This window comes from Tachypleus tridentatus, chromosome 10 (assembly GCF_004210375.1).
Source record: "Tachypleus tridentatus isolate NWPU-2018 chromosome 10, ASM421037v1, whole genome shotgun sequence".
Taxonomy (NCBI): Eukaryota; Metazoa; Arthropoda; class Merostomata; order Xiphosura; family Limulidae; genus Tachypleus; species Tachypleus tridentatus.
The window spans coordinates 28,569,309-28,589,642 of record NC_134834.1 but is presented as its reverse complement, the minus strand read 5'-3'; the positions used below and the strand labels follow the sequence as shown (position 1 = coordinate 28,589,642).

At 32.0% G+C, this 20,334-nt stretch overlaps 1 protein-coding gene and 2 pseudogenes across 1 annotated transcript in view; 1 reads left to right on the top strand and 2 right to left on the bottom strand.

Moving 5' to 3' along the window:
- Window positions 1-585, bottom strand: part of LOC143227895 (uncharacterized) — a 10,552-nt pseudogene extending 9,967 nt beyond the window's left edge.
- Window positions 1-14,400, bottom strand: part of LOC143228038 (soluble guanylate cyclase 88E-like) — a 93,471-nt gene extending 79,071 nt beyond the window's left edge. The window contains exon 1 of the mRNA XM_076459383.1: window positions 14,118-14,400. Within this exon, the coding sequence (XP_076315498.1) occupies window positions 14,118-14,285 (168 nt within the window). The 5' untranslated portion in view covers window positions 14,286-14,400. The remainder of the gene's footprint in view (window positions 1-14,117) is intronic.
- Window positions 947-2,085, top strand: LOC143227894 (NADH-ubiquinone oxidoreductase chain 4-like; annotated as a pseudogene).
- Window positions 14,401-20,334: the final 5,934 nt, after the last annotated feature.

Below are 20,334 nucleotides of genomic sequence, written 5' to 3'. Positions count from 1 at the left end.
AGTATGGGGAGTGGTGTATTGATAAAAAAATCATGTTAAAACTTGAATAAGTAAACAAAGTACTAATAAAGACTCAAAGTTTCATAAAAAAGGTATGCTTTTCGGATATATGTTATCATTAATTTTGTCGAATTCGTATTTGTGAAATTTTTGAAATTTTAACTACTGTAATTAAAGTAATAATAAGGAGAGACACTAATAAAATGGTAATTATAATGATAAAGATGAAAATATTTTTGAAATTGAAATTTTAAAAGTAGTAGGTTTACAATAAAATATCTCATTATAAATTAGGAAAAGAAGGGGAATGAACTTAAAATGATAATTATTGTTGTTAATGAGGATTTGAAAGGTTCATTTGGAACAAGTCTTGTAATGTAAATGAATACTACAAGTATACCTCCTAAAATAATAAGAAATAAGGTGTAGGAAAACCATGAAGCTTTTATGAATAGTGTTGTTATTAAACTAATTTAAATTGTTGAAAAATAAGATTAAAATTATTATAATAGGATGAGAAATAATTTAAAATGTAATAGATAAATAGAGTAATAATATAATTATAATTTTTATAATTTTTAGAAAATAGTTTAAACTGAAAATTTTTTCAAAGGTTTTTACCTTTTTTCGATTTTTAAGACCGAGGTTTTATTTATACTACTAAAACTAATGGTAATAAATTTTAATATGATAATATTTGGAGTAAATATTTATTTTTTGGACTTTTGAGATTTTTTAATAAATCGTAAGCATTTATTATCTACATTGTTAAGATTAGAATGACTAAAGAAGGTCGAAACGTTGTTCACTCCTCTATTAGTGCTTTCTCTATCCATACCAGCCATTTTTAATATATTAATATATTAATATTAGGAGGATTTTTAATAATATTTTTATAGTTAGAGGAAGAATAGGAAAGAAGAGGTTTTTATTGTGTTTTTTAACTATGGTTGTTTGGGAAAGAAGTTTAGGATTAAGAATTCTTGTTTTAATTGTTCGGTCACATGAAAATGATTATTTTTCTTGAATTAAATTACGTGAATGTTAGGAGTTTTAATGTATATGTTTTTATGATTGTGTATTTTTATTTTTTCTTGAGAGGTAATTCATTGTAGTTTGTTTTTTAAGTTTTTTTAGAATTTGTTTATTTACTGTTTTTCTAGATTTAGTTGTTTTTCTATAATAATAGGTGGTGATTTATTAAGATTTTCTTTAATTAGATTGTCCTGTTAAATTTGTTCATTAATATTATTTGCTAGATATAAAATTCATAGGAATAATTTAAATAAAGAGAAATTTTCTTATTTAGTAATTTTGTTTTTTTTTAAGTTTTGGTTGTTTGGATTTATTGTTATTTTATATTTCTTTTGAATGTCTATTGATTCCTACTTTTTATGAATTGTTGGATAAGGGGAACAACCTGAACGTGTTCAGGCTGGAATTTATATGTTTTTCTATACTTTATGTACTTCTTTACCTCTTTTGGTTGGTATTTTATATATATATATAATTAAGGGAAGAATAATACTTTATATTTTAATGTTAAATGAAAGACGAATGGAAATAATTTAGTTTTTATGTTTATTATTGCTTTTTTAGTAAAATTACCAATGTATATATATATATATATTACATCAATGACTTCCTAAAGCTAATGTGTAGGCTCCAATTGCAGGATGAATGATTTTAGCAGGAACTTTATTGAAATTAGGGGGTTATAGTTTATTTCATGTTTTATTTTTATTTCAGAATATTATATTTTATAATATTATTATAAATATTGCTGGTTTTTTAATAAGTTTAGGTTTAGTAGGTGGTTTATATACCAGATTTATTTGTGTACTCCAGGTGGATTTAAAGTCTTTAATTGTTTATTCTTCTGTTAGACATATAGAAATGGTTTTAGGAGGAATTGTAACTTTAAGTAGATAAGGTTGTTGTGGTGCTCTTTTATTAATAATTGCTCATGGATTATGGTCTTCTGCTTTATTTTGTTTAGCAAATTTTATTTATGAGCGTTTTCATTCTCGAAGATTAGTAATTTTAAAGGGTATAATAAGAATTTTTCCTTTATTAGCTATATGATGATTTTTATTTTGGGTATTTAATATAGCTGCTCCGTCTTCAATAAATTTATTTGGTGAAATTTTTTAATAATAAAAATAATTGGATCAAAAAGTGAACTATAATTTGTTTAATTATGTTATCCTTTTTTTCTTCTTGTTATTCTTTGTTCATATTTTCATCTAAACAAAATGGAAAAAGATGAACGAGATCTTCTTTTGATGGAATCAGAGTTCGCGAGTATATGTTATTGTTTTTCTTATTATTTCATTAAATGTTTTGGTATTTAATACTGATTTATGATCATACTGATTTTAAAACTTTAGTTTAATAAGAATTTTAGGTTGTGGTTCTAAAAAAGTAAAATGTTATCTTAAGTCTTGTTTGACCTATTTTTATTTTATTATTAATGTTCATGGTGTTTTTCATTTGTCTTTATTTCATATCAATTGATTTTGCAATATTTTTTGAGTATTATTTGTTTTCGATGAATAATTGCCCTGTTGAGTTTATGATTGAGTGTCTCTAATGTTTTTATCGTTTGCTGTATTAATTTCTAGAGTAATTTTTTACAGAGAAGAATATATATCAGGAGATCAAAATTTGTATCGATTTTGTTATCTTGTTTTGTTATTTGTTTTATCAATAAATTTATTAATTTTAAGACCAAATTTAGTTTCAATTTTATTATAGTGGGATGGGTTAGGATTAGTCTCTTATTGTTTAGTAACTTAGGTTTTATTTAATACTACTTTCTTCTAGCGATAACATGTTTTACTTAATACTACTTTCTTCTAGCGATAACATGTTTTACTTAATACTACTTTCTTATAGTGATAACATGTTTTACTTAATACTACTTTCTACTAGCGATAACATGTTTTACTTAATACTACTTTCTTCTAGCGATAACATGTTTTACTTAATACTACTTTCTTATAGTGATAACATGTTTTATTTAATACTACTTTCTTATAGCGATAACATGTTTTACTTAATACTACTTTCTTATAGCGATAACATGTTTTACTTAATTCTACTTTCTCATAGCGATAATATGTTTTATTTAATACTACTTTCTTATAGCAATAGCATGTTTTATTTAATACTACTTTCTTATAGCGATAATATGTTTTACTTAATACTACTTTCTCATAGCGATAATATGTTTTATTTAATACTACTTTCTTATAGCAATAGCATGTTTTATTTAATACTACTTTCTTATAGCGATAATATGTTTTACTTAATACTACTTTCTTATAGCGATAACATGTTTTATTTAATACTACTTTCTTATAGCGATAACATGTTTTATTTAATACTACTTTCTTATAGCGATAACATGTTTTACTTTAATACTACTTTCTTATAGCGATAACATGTTTTATTTAATACTACTTTCTTATAGCGATAACATGTTTTATTTAATACTACTTTCTTATAGCGATAACATGTTTTATTTAATACTACTTTCTTATAGCGATAACATGTTTTACTTAATACTACTTTCTTATAGCGATAACATGTTTTATTTAATACTACTTTCTTATAGCGATAACATGTTTTATTTAATACTACTTTCTTATAGCGATAACATGTTTTATTTAATACTACTTTCTTATAGCGATAACATGTTTTATTTAATACTACTTTCTTATAGCGATAACATGTTTTATTTAATACTACTTTCTTACAGCGATAACATGTTTTATTTAATACTACTTTCTTATAGCGATAACATGTTTTACTTAATACTACTTTCTTCTAGCGATAACATGTTTTACTTAATACTACTTTCTTATAGTGATAACATGTTTTACTTAATACTACTTTCTACTAGCGATAACATGTTTTACTTAATACTACTTTCTTCTAGCGATAACATGTTTTACTTAATACTACTTTCTTATAGTGATAACATGTTTTATTTAATACTACTTTCTTATAGCGATAACATGTTTTACTTAATACTACTTTCTTATAGCGATAACATGTTTTACTTAATTCTACTTTCTCATAGCGATAATATGTTTTATTTAATACTACTTTCTTATAGCAATAGCATGTTTTATTTAATACTACTTTCTTATAGCGATAATATGTTTTACTTAATACTACTTTCTCATAGCGATAATATGTTTTATTTAATACTACTTTCTTATAGCAATAGTATGTTTTATTTAATACTACTTTCTTATAGCGATAATATGTTTTACTTAATACTACTTCTTATAGCGATAACATGTTTTATTTAATACTACTTTCTTATAGCGATAACATGTTTTATTTAATACTACTTTCTTATAGCGATAACATGTTTTACTTAATACTACTTCTTTATAGCGATAACATGTTTTATTTAATACTACTTTCTTATAGCGATAACATGTTTTATTTAATACTACTTTCTTATAGCGATAACATGTTTTATTTAATACTACTTTCTTATAGCGATAACATGTTTTACTTAATACTACTTTCTTATAGCGATAACATGTTTTATTTAATACTACTTTCTTATAGCGATAACATGTTTTATTTAATACTACTTTCTTATAGCGATAACATGTTTTATTTAATACTACTTTCTTATAGCGATAACATGTTTTATTTAATACTACTTTCTTATAGCGATAACATGTTTTATTTAATACTACTTTCTTACAGCGATAACATGTTTTATTTAATACTACTTTCTTATAGCGATAACATGTTTTACTTAATACTACTTTCTTCTAGCGATAACATGTTTTACTTAATACTACTTTCTTATAGTGATAACATGTTTTACTTAATACTACTTTCTACTAGCGATAACATGTTTTACTTAATACTACTTTCTTCTAGCGATAACATGTTTTACTTAATACTACTTTCTTATAGTGATAACATGTTTTATTTAATACTACTTTCTTATAGCGATAACATGTTTTACTTAATACTACTTTCTTATAGCGATAACATGTTTTACTCTAATTCTACTTTCTCTCATAGCGATAATATGTTTTATTTAATACTACTTTCTTATAGCAATAGCATGTTTTATTTAATACTACTTTCTTATAGCGATAATATGTTTTACTTAATACTACTTTCTCATAGCGATAATATGTTTTATTTAATACTACTTTCTTATAGCAATAGCATGTTTTATTTAATACTACTTTCTTATAGCGATAATATGTTTTACTTAATACTACTTTCTTATAGCGATAACATGTTTTATTTAATACTACTTTCTTATAGCGATAACATGTTTTATTTAATACTACTTTCTTATAGCGATAACATGTTTTACTTAATACTACTTTCTTATAGCGATAACATGTTTTATTTAATACTACTTTCTTATAGCGATAACATGTTTTATTTAATACTACTTTCTTATAGCGATAACATGTTTTATTTAATACTACTTTCTTATAGCGATAACATGTTTTACTTAATACTACTTTCTTATAGCGATAACATGTTTTATTTAATACTACTTTCTTATAGCGATAACATGTTTTATTTAATACTACTTTCTTATAGCGATAACATGTTTTATTTAATACTACTTTCTTATAGCGATAACATGTTTTATTTAATACTACTTTCTTATAGCGATAACATGTTTTATTTAATACTACTTTCTTACAGCGATAACATGTTTTATTTAATACTACTTTCTTATAGCGATAACATGTTTTATGAGAGCCTATTTCAGGCGACAAGTTTTCCTCACTTGTTTCCTCACAGGTCAAAGTTATGGACGGTTATCCCTGAATCATTTGGGTCTTGAACGTTTACCTTATTGTATACATATAAGAAATCGTTCAAGTGAGCGAGCAAGTAAACAAGAAAGAATTCAGAGGCGATTGGCTATTTTTCATTATTTGTGACTTTGTATACTCACCGTACCTTATCCCAATGTTTTCATTGATTACAACTATAACTGTACCATAAAAGATACGTTTCTGTGAAGAAAATGAATACAATTAAAAATTTGAAAGAAACTGAAAAAATATTTTGATTTTTTTAACTCTTAATATTGTTCTCTGAAATCTAACAAACGCAAATTAATATTTCATTTCTCCAAACATGCCTAGTTATGATTTATTTCGAATGATTATCAGACCATGAAGACGCCTTCTAGTTTAAAACTCGCCTCACAAGAATCTCTAGACGCCATGTTTTCTCAATGGGCGTTCCGCGCTATAGTCCTAACTTTACTGTTCTTACGCAGAATCAATAATGTAAGAGTTAGGAACTGAAAAATGTCTTGCGTGAGAGGTGGTTAACCGTGTCTATTATCACGACAAGCATTACTTGTATACTACCATTCAGATGAAGGCAGCATTTATACATTAAACCAAATTTCGACTTTGTTTTTTTTACGTAAAAGTACCTGATTACTATTGAAATGCATATATGTAATTTTATCTTATCAGATTTTTCTGTTTTTTTTTTCACCGCTGTAGATTTTACTTGTTCACGTTTCATGACTTTTGTCTGTTTGAATTAAGCACAGTACTACACAATTGGCTATCTGTGTTATGCCCACCGGGGGGTATAGAAACCCAGTTTTTAGCGTTACAAGTGCACAGACTTTTAAACATTGTTAAAGAGAATAAATAAACTAGCCTATAAATAGGGAACGGGTGTATCGTGGGTTCGAGGTTTGCATCTCGTTAACACCAAAATAAAAAAAAAATCTTTTTCCCAAATTTAAGTGACTGTCAAACCCGCTGTTCAATTAGCATAACCTTCGAGTTGGCGGCGAGTAATGTTAAGCATCTGCTTTCCCTCTAGTCTGTAACTTTAAAACTAGTAACTGCTAACGCAAATAGCCTGCAAATAAATAAATAAAGTAATAAAACATACGTTTTAATAAGTCATATTTAAACGCGTATTCTGTTCGAATTGTTTTAAGGGTGAGTCAAAGTTTTTTTAAATGAGATAAAGACTTTGTTAACAGTTTTTTTTTCGATGGTTCAATAAATGTATCAAGAGTATGCTATGAATGGGTAAACAACTCTGTTTTATTAACAAGTAACAGTTAGGTCAACATTATTCATGGGAATAATTTAACGGTTCTGTTATCGGTATTTAAAAGTTGAGTCAACATTTGTTTCATTAGTGTTTTATAAATATATTAGAAGCTTTGTTAACAGATTTTATCAATGGTTTAACAGCTGCGTCAAGATTATGTTGTTAACAAGTTAATGGGTGTGTTATCAGTATTTTATGGACGAGAAACAATTGTGTCAGCATTATTTTATAGACGAGTCAAAATTATTTTATGAACGAGTCAATAACTGTGCCAACGTTATTTTATGAACGAGTCGACATTATTTATTTTATGAAGAAGTCAACAGCTTTGTTAACAGTGTTTCCTGGACGAATCGACAAATGACTTAACATGATAAGTAGAAAGTCAGGAACAGGTACCACCTTTCTGTTAAAAATAAAACTCCACGCTCAAAGAAATAGAACAAGTAAGCTAAAATAACAGAGAAAGATCGCACATAATGCACAAACCCTTGCTAGATCTACACTTAAACTGAGATTTTTGAAGTTGTAACTTTACAACTTAATTAATTCCCGTTTTGATTTCTATAGCCTATCCACTTTCTATCTATTGCCACAAGGGTTACACGTATCTTCTGAAAACTTAATGAAGAATTCTTTTGCTTTCCCTAACCAGAAGCCACAGTTTTTCGTTATTGAAGGTTTGTGAGCAGCCGTTATACAAAAAGATGCCCTTGTTGTTGGTGTGTTTTTTTTCAGAGCTCAAGTTATATTTTTTAATCTACACGCATAACTCAGATATCAAGTTTCAAAATGAAATGTAATAAGAAAATCGATCTTTTTGAAGCAATAAAACTGTGCATGGACGATATGATTGTTTTTCATTTAGTACAATGCAAAAAGAGCTATCGGAAAAAAAAACATCCTCCCACAAAAGAGTCCCCAATTTTGAGGTGAAGGTAGTCATCGAGTGATAAACAATAGAAGTAGACATCAAGTAATAAACAGTAGAAGTAGACATCGAGTAATAAACAGTAGAAGTAGACATCGAGTGATAAACAGTAGAAGTAGACATCGAGTAATAAACAGTAGAAGTAGACATCGAGTGATAAACAGTAGAAGTAGACATCGAGTAATAAACAGTAGAAGTAGACATCGAGTGATAAACAGTGGAAGTAGACATCGAGTGATAAACAGTAGAAGTAGACATCGAGTAATAAACAGTAGAAGTAGACATCGAGTGATAAACAGTGGAAGTAGACATCGAGTAATAAACAGTAGAAGTAGACATCGAGTAATAAACAGTAGAAGTAGACATCGAGTGATAAACAGTAGAAGTAGACATCAAGTAATAAACAGTAGAAATAGACATCGAGTAATAAACAGTAGAAGTAGACATCGAGTAATAAACAGTAGAAGAAGACATCGAGTGATAAACAGTGGAAGTAGACATCGAGTGATAAACAGTGGAAGTAGACATCGAGTGATAAACAGTGGAAGTAGACATCGAGTGATAAACAGTAGAAGTAGACATCAAGTAATAAACAGTAGAAGTAGACATCGAGTAATAAACAGTAGAAGTAGACATCGAGTGATAAACAGTGGAAGTAGACATCGAGTGATAAACAGTAGAAGTAGACATCGAGTGATAAACAGTAGAAGTAGACATCAAGTAATAAACAGTAGAAGTAGACATCGAGTAATAAACAGTAGAAGTAGACATCGAGTGATAAACAGTGGAAGTAGACATCGAGTAATAAACAGTAGAAGTAGACATCAAGTAATAAACAGTATAAGTAGACATCGAATGATAAACAGTGGAAGTAGACATCGAGTGTTAAACAGGGAATCCACTCATCGAGATATAAAACCTGTTAATTTTTCGATGTTTTTATAACAAAGAAAACTGAAATTAGTCAGGTACCATTTTATTTATTCACATGTATTTTTCACATGAATATTTTTCTTACTGATTTAGAAACGTCAAGTTTCTACGACCAGTTAATTAGCGATTAGTTTGGTGACTTACATTGTAAAAATTCGCTGTTCGATTCCCCTTGATAGACATAGCGAAGATAGTTTGTTGTGTAGTTTTGTGCTAAAGCCACAACTTCAAGTTGTTATTGTTTTGAATAGAAAACATGTTACTTATCTCGGATTATAGAAACGCTTTAAGGAATTTATCTGGGGAAGTCCGAGGATGGCGGGTTCGAATACCCGTAGCACCAAACATCCTCGCCCTTTCAGCCGTGGGGGCGTTATAATGGCCGATCAAGCCCATCATCAATATTTGGTAAAAAAGTAGTCCAAGAGTAGGCGGTGGGTATCGATGACTAGCTGCCTTCCTTCTAGTCTTACACTGCTGAATTAGGGACGGCTAGCGCATATAGCCCTAGTGTAGCTTTGTGCGAAATTCAAAAGCAAAAGAAAAAATTCTTGGAAAAAATTAATAAATATTATAATCATTGTTCCCCGCCAGTAGCGGTAAGTCTACGGATTTACAACCCTAAAATCAGGGGTTCGGTTCCCCTCGGTGGGCACAACAGATAGCCCGATGTGGCTTTGCTATAAGAAAAACACACAAACACACCCTCTATCACTGGTATAACCTGAAAGTGCAAATGGAAGGTAAAACGAAATTACAGGAAGTTCATTCAAACTACTAAATACCTTCATTTACCTGAAGAATGCGATGTTTTTCTGTCTACATAATAGGTGATAGAAGACTACCTTCATCACGTTTCCATAGTTACAAAATGAACTGAAAAAAGTAGATTACGACGTATTCCACAACAACATCGCGTCAACCATTACGTAGGATATGCAAATAACTAACACAGTGCAGTAAAGTGGTGGTCGATGCCGAACTGTAATTTTGGCATCAAGTTTCATTTCAATTACATAGTAACTGAAAAGTGTTTTCTCTTCTATGGGAAAACTGTAATGTTTTTCAATATGTCTTTTCAAGAGGCGCATTGTTTTTTAATATTCACAACAAATTTTGAAAGTTACACTAGAAAGAAAGTGCGACTCAATATTCGAGGGTCCGGCATTACGTTCGACTCGTAATCTGAGGGTCGCGGGTTCGAATCCCCTTCGCACCAAACATGCTCGCCCTTTCAGCAGTGAGGGCGTTATAATGTGACGGTCAATCCTACTATTCGTTAATAAAAAAGTAGCCCAAGAGTTGGCAGTGGGTGGTGATGACTAGCTGCCTTCCCTCTAGTCTGACACTGCTAAATTAGGGACGGCTAGCGCAGATAGCCCTCGTGTAGCTTTCGTGAAATTAAAACAAACATTTTTCCAGGTATTAGAAATTATTTGTAACTATTACCATTACAACGTTTTCTCAAGTGTCAAATCCCCCGTTGGTACAGCGGTAAGTCTACGAATTTACAACGCTAAAATCAGAGGTTCGATCACCCTTGGTGGAATCAGAAGGGTTATACATGTGGCTTTGCTGTAAGAAAACACAGACTCAAGTGTCAAAATACTTTATCTTTTTGTTTGAAATTTAAAATATATTCGCTCACAAAAGCGGTTGTTTCTGAGTGCTGTAAACCTTTTCACTGTTAAGTTACGGCTTACAGTAGGGTTGTCTTTAACACGTTTTAGAATGACGTCATAAAATATCTATATAAACTTTACGAATTTGTAGCCTCAGTTATGTGCATTTGTTTGTTTGTTTAGAATTAAGGACAAAGCTACACAATGGGCTATCTGTACTCTGCTCACCACAGGTATCGAAACCCGGTTTTTAGCGATGGATGTCCGCGGACATACCGTTGTGCCACTTGGGGGTAGTTATGTGCGTCATTCATTGATAGCAGGTGTACATTTTGACAGATTTTAGGTGGTGCACATATTAACAAAAACAGACTGACAAACATTCAGTTTGAAGCATCGGCACAAATTTAAAATAGACCAATCAGAGTTATGTTTACAAACTCATCTTTATAACTTTAGAACATTTTTACAACGTCATAAAAATGTTACACAAATAACTTGCTTATGCGCCACAACGTTAGCTGCATTAATAATCTATATTTTATTATGTACTTTGCAATATGAAAATAACCGACGAGAAAGACTTCGTTCCATCATAACTCCAAGAATCCTATAACAGCCATTATAATCACCAGTCCTAATGGATTTAGCAAAGACTATACAAGACCAGTTAGTGATCTTGGCAGAAACGATTAAACAAGAACAGCTACTAATTCTAATAGGTTTAACCAAGGTTACACAAGAATAGTTACTAATCCTAGTAGGTTTAGCAAAGACTACACAAAGACAGTTGCTGATCCTAATGAGTTTAACAAAGAGTTTTATTGATGGTGAAAGAAACAACCTGAACAAATAATTTAGAAATATTATACTTCTTCCTCCTTCCAGAAATCTGAGATGAGATACCATGTGACAAAACAAGATCTGGTGGAACTTTTACTCGTAAAAGTGGATTTTTAATTTCATATGAAATACTTGATGATATTGAAAACAAGAAAAATCAGTGACTATAGGCCATCTGGAGTTGATAAAACGATATCTGGTGGCACTTCTTATCTTAAAGTATATTTTTTCATTCAATATGAAGGTATGAAATATTTGACAACATTGAAAACCAAAGACATGTCAGTGACAAAAGAAAAAAACATTTATCTAAAGGATGGTCGACAAAAGGTTTTGCCACAGTTTCAAGAAGTTTGTCTTCAAGTGAGCTTCTCTAAAGTAAACTCAATATTCTCGTATCTTTCGTGCAAGAAACGTAATGGAAAAATTGTATCACGTCGACGTAATGTGTCTAGAATAAACATGAGTAACAAATAAGAGACTACTGCTTCGTTTTGTGCGTGTACATACACCACTTTTATCAAAGCACAACAGAAGAAAGAGAAAAATGTAACATGAGCTGCTGTCTGATTATTCTCTTCGTTTTAAATCACATTCACATTAGAAATGCTATAACTAACTACCTGCATTTTTCTCTACATATTATCCTCTACGTTTGTTTGTATCGCAATACTATATGTTTAACATTGCGCATGGCCAGGTGGATAAGGCACTCGACTCGTAATCTGAGGGTCGTGGGTTCGAACTTCCGTCGCACCAAACTAGCTCGCTCTTTCAGCCGTGGGAACGTTATAATGTGACGGTCAATCCCACTATTCGTTGGTAAAATAGTAGCCCAAGAGCTGGCAGTGGGTGGTGATGACTAGTTGCCTTCCCTCTGGTCTTACACTGCTAAATTAGGGACGGCTAGCACAGATAGCCCTCGAGCAGCTTTGTACGAAATTCAAAAACAAACAATTCATGGTTTGAAATATTTATCGGAGTTTTTGTATTCTTACATATTTTCTCAATGAAAGCTTATGCAGCTTATAAGAAATTACGTCAAAAACATACCTGTGGCAACCATCATCGACATAGGAGTTTTCATGTTGTTTCAGGGTTTAAAATAGCTAATAAAAATATAGGAAAGTAGTACCAGGTCTCAGTGACCACAAATTATAAAATTTATTAATCTGTTATAAAGAACATGACATTCAAAAAGTTACTCAACATAACGTTTGGGCTTAGTTTACTAGTTATCATGCTTAAATTGTAAATCCGAGGGTTCAGTGTTCGCGATCCACTACCACAAAATTGTGTGGGCACGTTATGAGAGTGACGCTCAAACTAGGTTTGTGGTTTGGTTTTTGGAATTTCGCACAAAGCTACTCGAGGGCTATCTGTGCAAGCTGTCCCTAATTTAGCAGTGTAAGACAAGAGGGAAGGCAGCTAGTCATCACCACCCACCGCCAACTCTTGGGCTACTCTTTTACCAACGAATAGTGGGATTGACCGTCACATTATAACGCCCCCACAGCTGGGAGGGCGAGCATGTTTGGCGGGGCTCGGGTGCGAACCCGCGACCCTAACATTACGAAGTGCACGCCTTAACGCGCTAGGCCATGCCAGGCCCCCGCTCAAACTAAACTATTCGGTTTGAATAGTTGAAAAGTTGGCAGTTGAAAACTAGGAAAGCAAACACAGATATCCTTTATGTAACATTGTTCAAATATATGAAATGAACTAGCAAATAAAACCAAAGAGAAGCCCTACCCTACACAAATACTTGTATCAATGTTATTTAACAAACTAAAACGAAACCGAAACTCACTCAGAACGTTTTTCTAGTACGTTACAAAATCGGCAAGTAAATTATTATCTTTAAATCATGACTCCAAAGTTGTGATTTTTTTAAATTAATTTTTTCTCTTTTTGAAATTCTTTGAATACTCAAAAGTGTATTAAAAATCGAATTTAAAAATATACTAAGATAAACATTATGATTCTGTTTACCTAAAGCAAAACAACACTAGGTTATCTGCTGTTTTTAGCGCAGGAAATCAAACCCCGAATTTTAGTGCTGTAAGTCTAGAAACTCATCGCTGTAAAACCACGAGACAACTTTAAAATAAATATGAAATTGTCACAGTATTTATTATACCCTTTAACAAGCTTCCCAAAGGCAAGCTTCAGTTTAAAGTGCCAACATCCGGGGGCGGTAGGTACAGCACATTAAATCGATTGTGCAGCTTTGTTCTTCTGAACAAGCGAAATATCTTTTAGGCATAAGGGTTATATTGACATAAATGAAACTGAACGCAGCAAAAATTTGCCATAGTTAACTATGTACGCTGTAACGACTGAAGCGAACTTTATATGAAGTATAAGTTTCCAGAAATGTTTTTGTTTTTCATAAAATTAACCATTTGTAAATGTGAACAAACTACATAACAACTGCTTATTCTGAATCGGAAGTGATGACAAAAAAAATGTACGCTTGATCTACGCGATCTCAAAGTACACGTTTAAAACTGTATAGTAATTAACTTATTCCTATTTACTGGACTCTTTTTACAGATTACGTTTACACCCGTAGATGAATCAAACAAGAAGCTTTAAGTCCATCTATTTTCAGGTTTTACAGGACTGTCTTTGTCCAGTGAAACAAGCAATAATCAAAGCTTTCTAGGTAAATTAAATCCACTTACCTTTGAAGCTTTAGCTGCTAATTTAGGGATGTAACTGTCAGGATAGACCTTATGTGTACTAAAGGTGGCGTGTTCAACTTTAGCAAGCTTTCGAATTATTTCCCATTTGTCCTCTCCGTATACCACAATAATATATTGACTAAGATTTTCCAAAATTAACCCGTACATGACGGTTCTCTTTAATTCCGCTTAAAACTAGTTCGTTGTTGTTTTTTTCTTTTTGGTGGGGCAAACAAAACCGAAAACTTGTGATAACCGTCAATTTATTATATTTTCGAGAACTATTTTTTGAATGTCCTTATAAAATATTGAAGGTATTGAGTGGCACGACTTGAAAAATCCAGTAGACGCATATTGTTTGTTGTCAAATATGATGAAGCCAAATTATAGTTCTCCGCTGTAGAAATAATTGATTTTTAGAAGTTCCGAACTGATAGTTACAAATTAATTAGCGCGGAAATCAAATAGTTCCTTTAACTTCTGTTTCTAGGTCATCTTACTTTGACTTTAACTCTGTATAAACACTTAATAATGAGACCCAAGGATGGTACACGATATCCTAGAGCTCAAAAGACAAACAGTATAACTCTTGGGGGGGTATCCGTGTTTCTCAGTGCCGCAACAACGGAACGTTGTCTTGAAGCTTTCAGCGTCATTTGATGCCGGGTTCGTCAAAAGGAATGATATCAGCTGTTGCTGCAACTCACGTGATACTTTTCCGCCAATCTGCTTGTGCCGAGAATGTGTATGTCAGTTTTGAAACTTCCGTTATTCTAGATTGCAAGTGTCTCAACTAAATCTGATAGGTAGAAGGTCTTCGGATTAAACCAATGAAATGCCACCTTTTTCCTATGATGAGTTTCATATTTATCTATTTACTTGTCAATCTATGTGTGTATGTACACATATTAGCAGAAGTTGAAAAAAAATATCTTTTGAACTTCACAAAAGACGCACGTTGAGCCCCTAGTAAACTGTGTTTTTAGCATTACTCAATCATTCTGCAGGAAAAAACAACGCATGCGTCATACAATTTTCTTGCAAACAATAAAGCATTATCCAAATTAAAATAGTCTCTTGCAAAAGAAACTTTATATTATTTGAATATTAATAAACGTTCAATTTAATAACAAATATTAACTGTAAACTCTTTTGTACTGTCCTTACCAATAAATACACTTGTTAACACTTCATTCATTTCAATACCGAATCAGTGTTATGAAATATAAAGTACTTAATAAATAGGCCTGGCATAGCAAGTGGTTAAGGCGCTCGACTCGTAATCCGAGGTTCTAATCCCCGTCACACCGAACATGTTCACCCTTTCAGCCGTGGGGGCGTTATAATGTGACGGTCAATCCCACTATTCGTTGGTAAAAGAGTAGCACAAGAGTTGGCGGTGGGTGGTGATATCTAGCTGTCTTCACTCTAGTCTTACACTGCTAAATTGGGGACGACTAGCTCAGATAGCCTTCGTGTAGCTTTTCGCGAAATTCAAAACAAACAAACAACGAACACTTAATAAATATGAGAATAAAGTTATTCTGCAGCATTGTTAATATTTGTTGAGACTTTTAGAGAGTCAGTTAAAAGTTAAAAGAGGTTTAAAAAGTCCCTGTGTGAGTGTTTATATGATTATTAAAAAACTGGGAAAGAAACAGAAAATTTAAGTCTGGCCCAGAATTAACGAAATGTTTTTTTTTTCCATTTTTCATTTAAATTTTGAGACAGATAAATTATCTCGGTAAGCCCCTTCTCATTCATGACTCATGCTCCATTGGGCATCGCCTCTTTGGTCTGTTAATTAAGCCCTCTTTTATAGACTGATTAATTCCATCATTAAAGCTAGGTAAAATCTTGAAGCCGTTTTCACAACATTAATAAATCTCTCGTCTCACGTGTGTTCCTATAGTTCTTGGAAAATAAATTATAATTTAAATTACCAACGCTAGATTCTAAGTAGCACTGATTTGATTAATCTCGAAACCTAGTCTTTTACTCGTTACACTCTATTTTAGACGCGGACTGATTGGAAACCTACCAGTAATTTCAATATACAGTTAGCTCAGATTCATTACCATACGGATAAAGTCTCACTAAATTCTGTAGCATTACCAAAACATTTGGGCCATTCAAATTAGAACATTAACTGAACAGGCACACAGAGACAAATATTTGAAGAGATAGCTCACGTGTCTTGCATAGCATTGTTAGCTTGAGATTAAGGCGTGTGTTTGTGTTATACATGCTTGTTATTTTCCCAAAAATGTTAAAGTTACAACTACAGAGTACATCAAACAATCAGATATACGGTAGAGCTACATCCTCGTGTGAGTGTAATAAGCGTATTTTAGGGTTATGGAGAAAACTGGAGTAATAAACATGTGATAGAACTAAAGCCGTATGTTACTGTTACAAGTTTGTTTTAGAGTCACATGGTGTTAGAAAAACATACATGTGGTAAAAATAGAGTCGTATGTTAGTGTTACGTGTTTGTTTTAGTGTTGAGAGAGTATTAAAGTAACAAATATATGACAAAGTTAAGACAATATGTCACTATTACAGATTTGTTAAAAGCTACAGAGAGTATTAAAGTAACAAATATATGATAAAGTTACGACAATATGTTATTATTACAGATTTGTTAAGAGCTACAGAGAGTATTAAAGTAACAAATATATGATAAAGTTAAGACAATATGTTACTATTACAGATTTGTTAAGAGCTACAGAGAGTATTAAAGTAACAAATATATGATAAAGTTACGACAATATGTTATTATTACAGATTTGTTAAGAGCTACAGAGAGTATTAAAGTAACAAATATATGATAAAGTTAAGACAATATGTTACTATTACAGATTTGTTAAGAGCTATAGAGAGTATTAAAGTAACAAGCATGTGGTAGTGATGAAAACATGTTTACACGTTTATCACTTTCACAATTATTTTTCAAAGTACAGACACGTGTTAGAGCGATAGAGGGTGATATAAAAACAGATAAAGCTAAAAGAGCGTGTAGATGTTATGGACGTCTGTTAAAGTTGAAGGAAAATATTCGAGTTACAAACTTGGTTCAGAGTTACAAAGAATGTTAAAGTAATATAAATACGGTAGATGTAAAGCTGTAAGTTGTGTTTCAGACATGGAATAAATTTTTATAGTGTGTTAAAGTTGCTTAAGAGTGTTACACTTACAGGCTTGTTTCAAAGTTGAGACTAATAGAGTTATAAATATATGCTAGAGATAGAGACGTGTGTAAGTGTTACACATGGGAATAAATATTACAGGTATGCGTTAAAGTTGCAAACAAGTGTTAGACCCAAAGATGAGTGTTTGAGCTACACGTGTTTAGCAGCGTTGCTTCGTGAACTAAAAGGTGCTAATTGGTACTGTACGCCCATTTTTAGGATATACTAATAATATTCAGCTATCAATCAAAACGTTTATCTTCACTTTTTGGTGTTGTGAATTATATCAGTTAATCTCGCATAAAGTACCAGAACCACTCTGCGATTTTTAAAGCCTATAATTTTTGTAGCTAATGAAATATAAAAAATAATATTTGGTATAAATTTACCAGTTTCACATCATATGGTGCACTTTAATTTATTTTTTTTCTGTTTCGAAAAGATATCGGGCCTTATAAGCTTTAATTTTCCAAAATGAATAAGCGTAGTTTTACAGAATACTAGGCTCGGCATGGGCAGGTGGGTTAAGGCGTTCGACTCGTAATGCGAGGGTAGCGGGTTCGAATCCCGGTCGCACCAAACATTCTCACCCTTTCAGCCGTGGGGGCGTTATAATGTGACGGTCAATCCCACTATTCGTTGGTAAAAGAGTAGCCCAAGAGTTGGCGGTGGGTGGTGATGACTAGCTACCTTTCCTATAGTCTTACACTACACAGTTAGAGACGGCTAGCGCAGATAGCTCTCGTGTAGCTTTGCGCGAAATTCAAAAACAAACAGAATACTATATCTCCTTTCCTCCCCAGTGACGCAGTGGCAAGTCCCTAAAAACTGAATTTCGATATCGGTGGTGAGGGTTTAACATAAATAGGCCATTGGATAACTTGTACTTCATAACAATCAAACGTAACAACATACACTTCAGCTCAATGGAGTATTGAGTGAAAAACATGCCTGAAATTCAACAATGCAATAAATGTTGTTTAGGTTGTTTTGTGAGCAGATCATGAAACGAGAACACCCGAAGGAAATTCTACTCCTGAACAAGTGTTAACTCAGACAATATCTCAATAAACTTATTGCTCTCCTAGCGGATTTGCAATTCCCCAAGACCCTAAAATAAAACTTGTAAAAATTGTAAATATAGAACGATTCGATTGCTCAAGAACTAACAAGTTTGTTGAAATGGGCTTTTTGTTTCATTTTGTTTGATTTCGGCGTTTCGAATTTGAAAGCGTTCAGACGTCAAGCTGCACGAAAAACCCTTTCCAATATTCAACGCACGCCTACTGAAAGTGAACATTTTATCAGCAGCCACGCATTTAAAGAGTCAATATGAAGTATTTTCTTACATATATATATACCGATACAACTTCTCATTTGCTCTACATTAAACGCAAAGAATCAAAACGAGCTGTCTGCACTACGCCAATCGTAGGTATCGATCCCCGAATTTTAATACTGTAATTTTGGTGTGGTTTGTTTTGAATTCCATGCAAAGCTACACGAGGGCTATCTGTGCTTGCCGTCCTTAATTTTTCAGTGTAATACTAGAGAGTGGCAGCTAGTCATCATCACCCACCGTCAATTCTTGGGCTACTCTTTTACTAATGAATTGACCGTTACATTATAACGCCCCCACGGCTGAAAGGGCGAGCATGTTTGGCGTGACGGGGATTCGAACACACTACCTTCGGATTACCCTTAACCCACCTGGCCATGCCGTAGTACTGTAAGAAATCAATTTCACCGCTGAGCCATAGGGGAGATTATAAAATTGCATGTCGTGAATAGGTTAGAGCAAAATATTTCACTGAAACAAGACTGATGTAATGATCTTTAATTATCACTCTCACATATCTTTATGTCTTTATAGTGTAAATTATAAACTGTGTTTAACGTATGGAAGATCAAACTCACTCAGTTGTAATCCCATTATCGTTTTCACATGTAGAACTTTAATGAAGTTAAAGTGTAATATACATATGTAATTACAATCCAAATGACAATTACTACACGAGTCAATGATATAGAATAAATTTCTGGATTTCCTAAATGATCCACGCACAGATTTAGAAACTGCTAAATAGTTACTAGAACCATTTGTAGTAATTTCTTCTTTAACTGTTTATCTTATGACGCAATTACTTTCGCTTTATTGTGTTTACATGTGCAGAACTCTAGACATGTATACTTGTACGTATTGGATGGACGCATTCGAAACGCACTTTTCTTCTCTTTCCCTCTCTGTCTTTTTCTGTCACCATATTTATTAAATCCTTAACCACACTACTTTTGTCGTAACGCTCAGTCAATCTCGAATAGAAGTAATAGCTTTCTAACGACAGCTGTTCACTCGGATCTCACTTACACAGTTGCCTGACGTGTCGCTTCATGATAATCTGTAAGAAAAACGAGTGAATAAGACTGGGTTGAAAGAAAGTCAAAATTACGCTTTAGAGCATGTCCACGTGCTCAAGTCGCCTCGAAGAACTTAATTCAAGTTTGGTTTGAAAATTTCTTAATTTAGAATGTAACTAGTGAATTTGTAGTTAGACAATAACAGATTTTGTTTATGCTCTGTAATATTTAATGAATAGATTATTCGCAAATGAGAACTAGGTCGCTGGTGGTATTTACCACACGTAAATAACAATATTTCAATCAGTAAGCTACAAACATTTTCTATATTAACAATATTTCAATCAGTAAGCATACGAACCTGTTCTATATTAACAACATTTCAATCAGTAAGCTATCAACCTGTTCTATATTAACAAAAATTTAATCAGTAATCTACGAACCAATTCCAGATTAACAATATTTCAATCAATAAGGCACGAACCTCTTCTGTATTACCAATATTTTAATCAGTAAGCATACGAACCACTTCAGGATTAACAATATTTCAATTAGTAAGCATACGAACATGTTCTATATTAACAACATTTCAATCAGTAAGCTATTAACCTGTTCTATATTAACAAAAATTTAATCAGTAAGCTACGAACCAGTTCCAGATTAGCAAT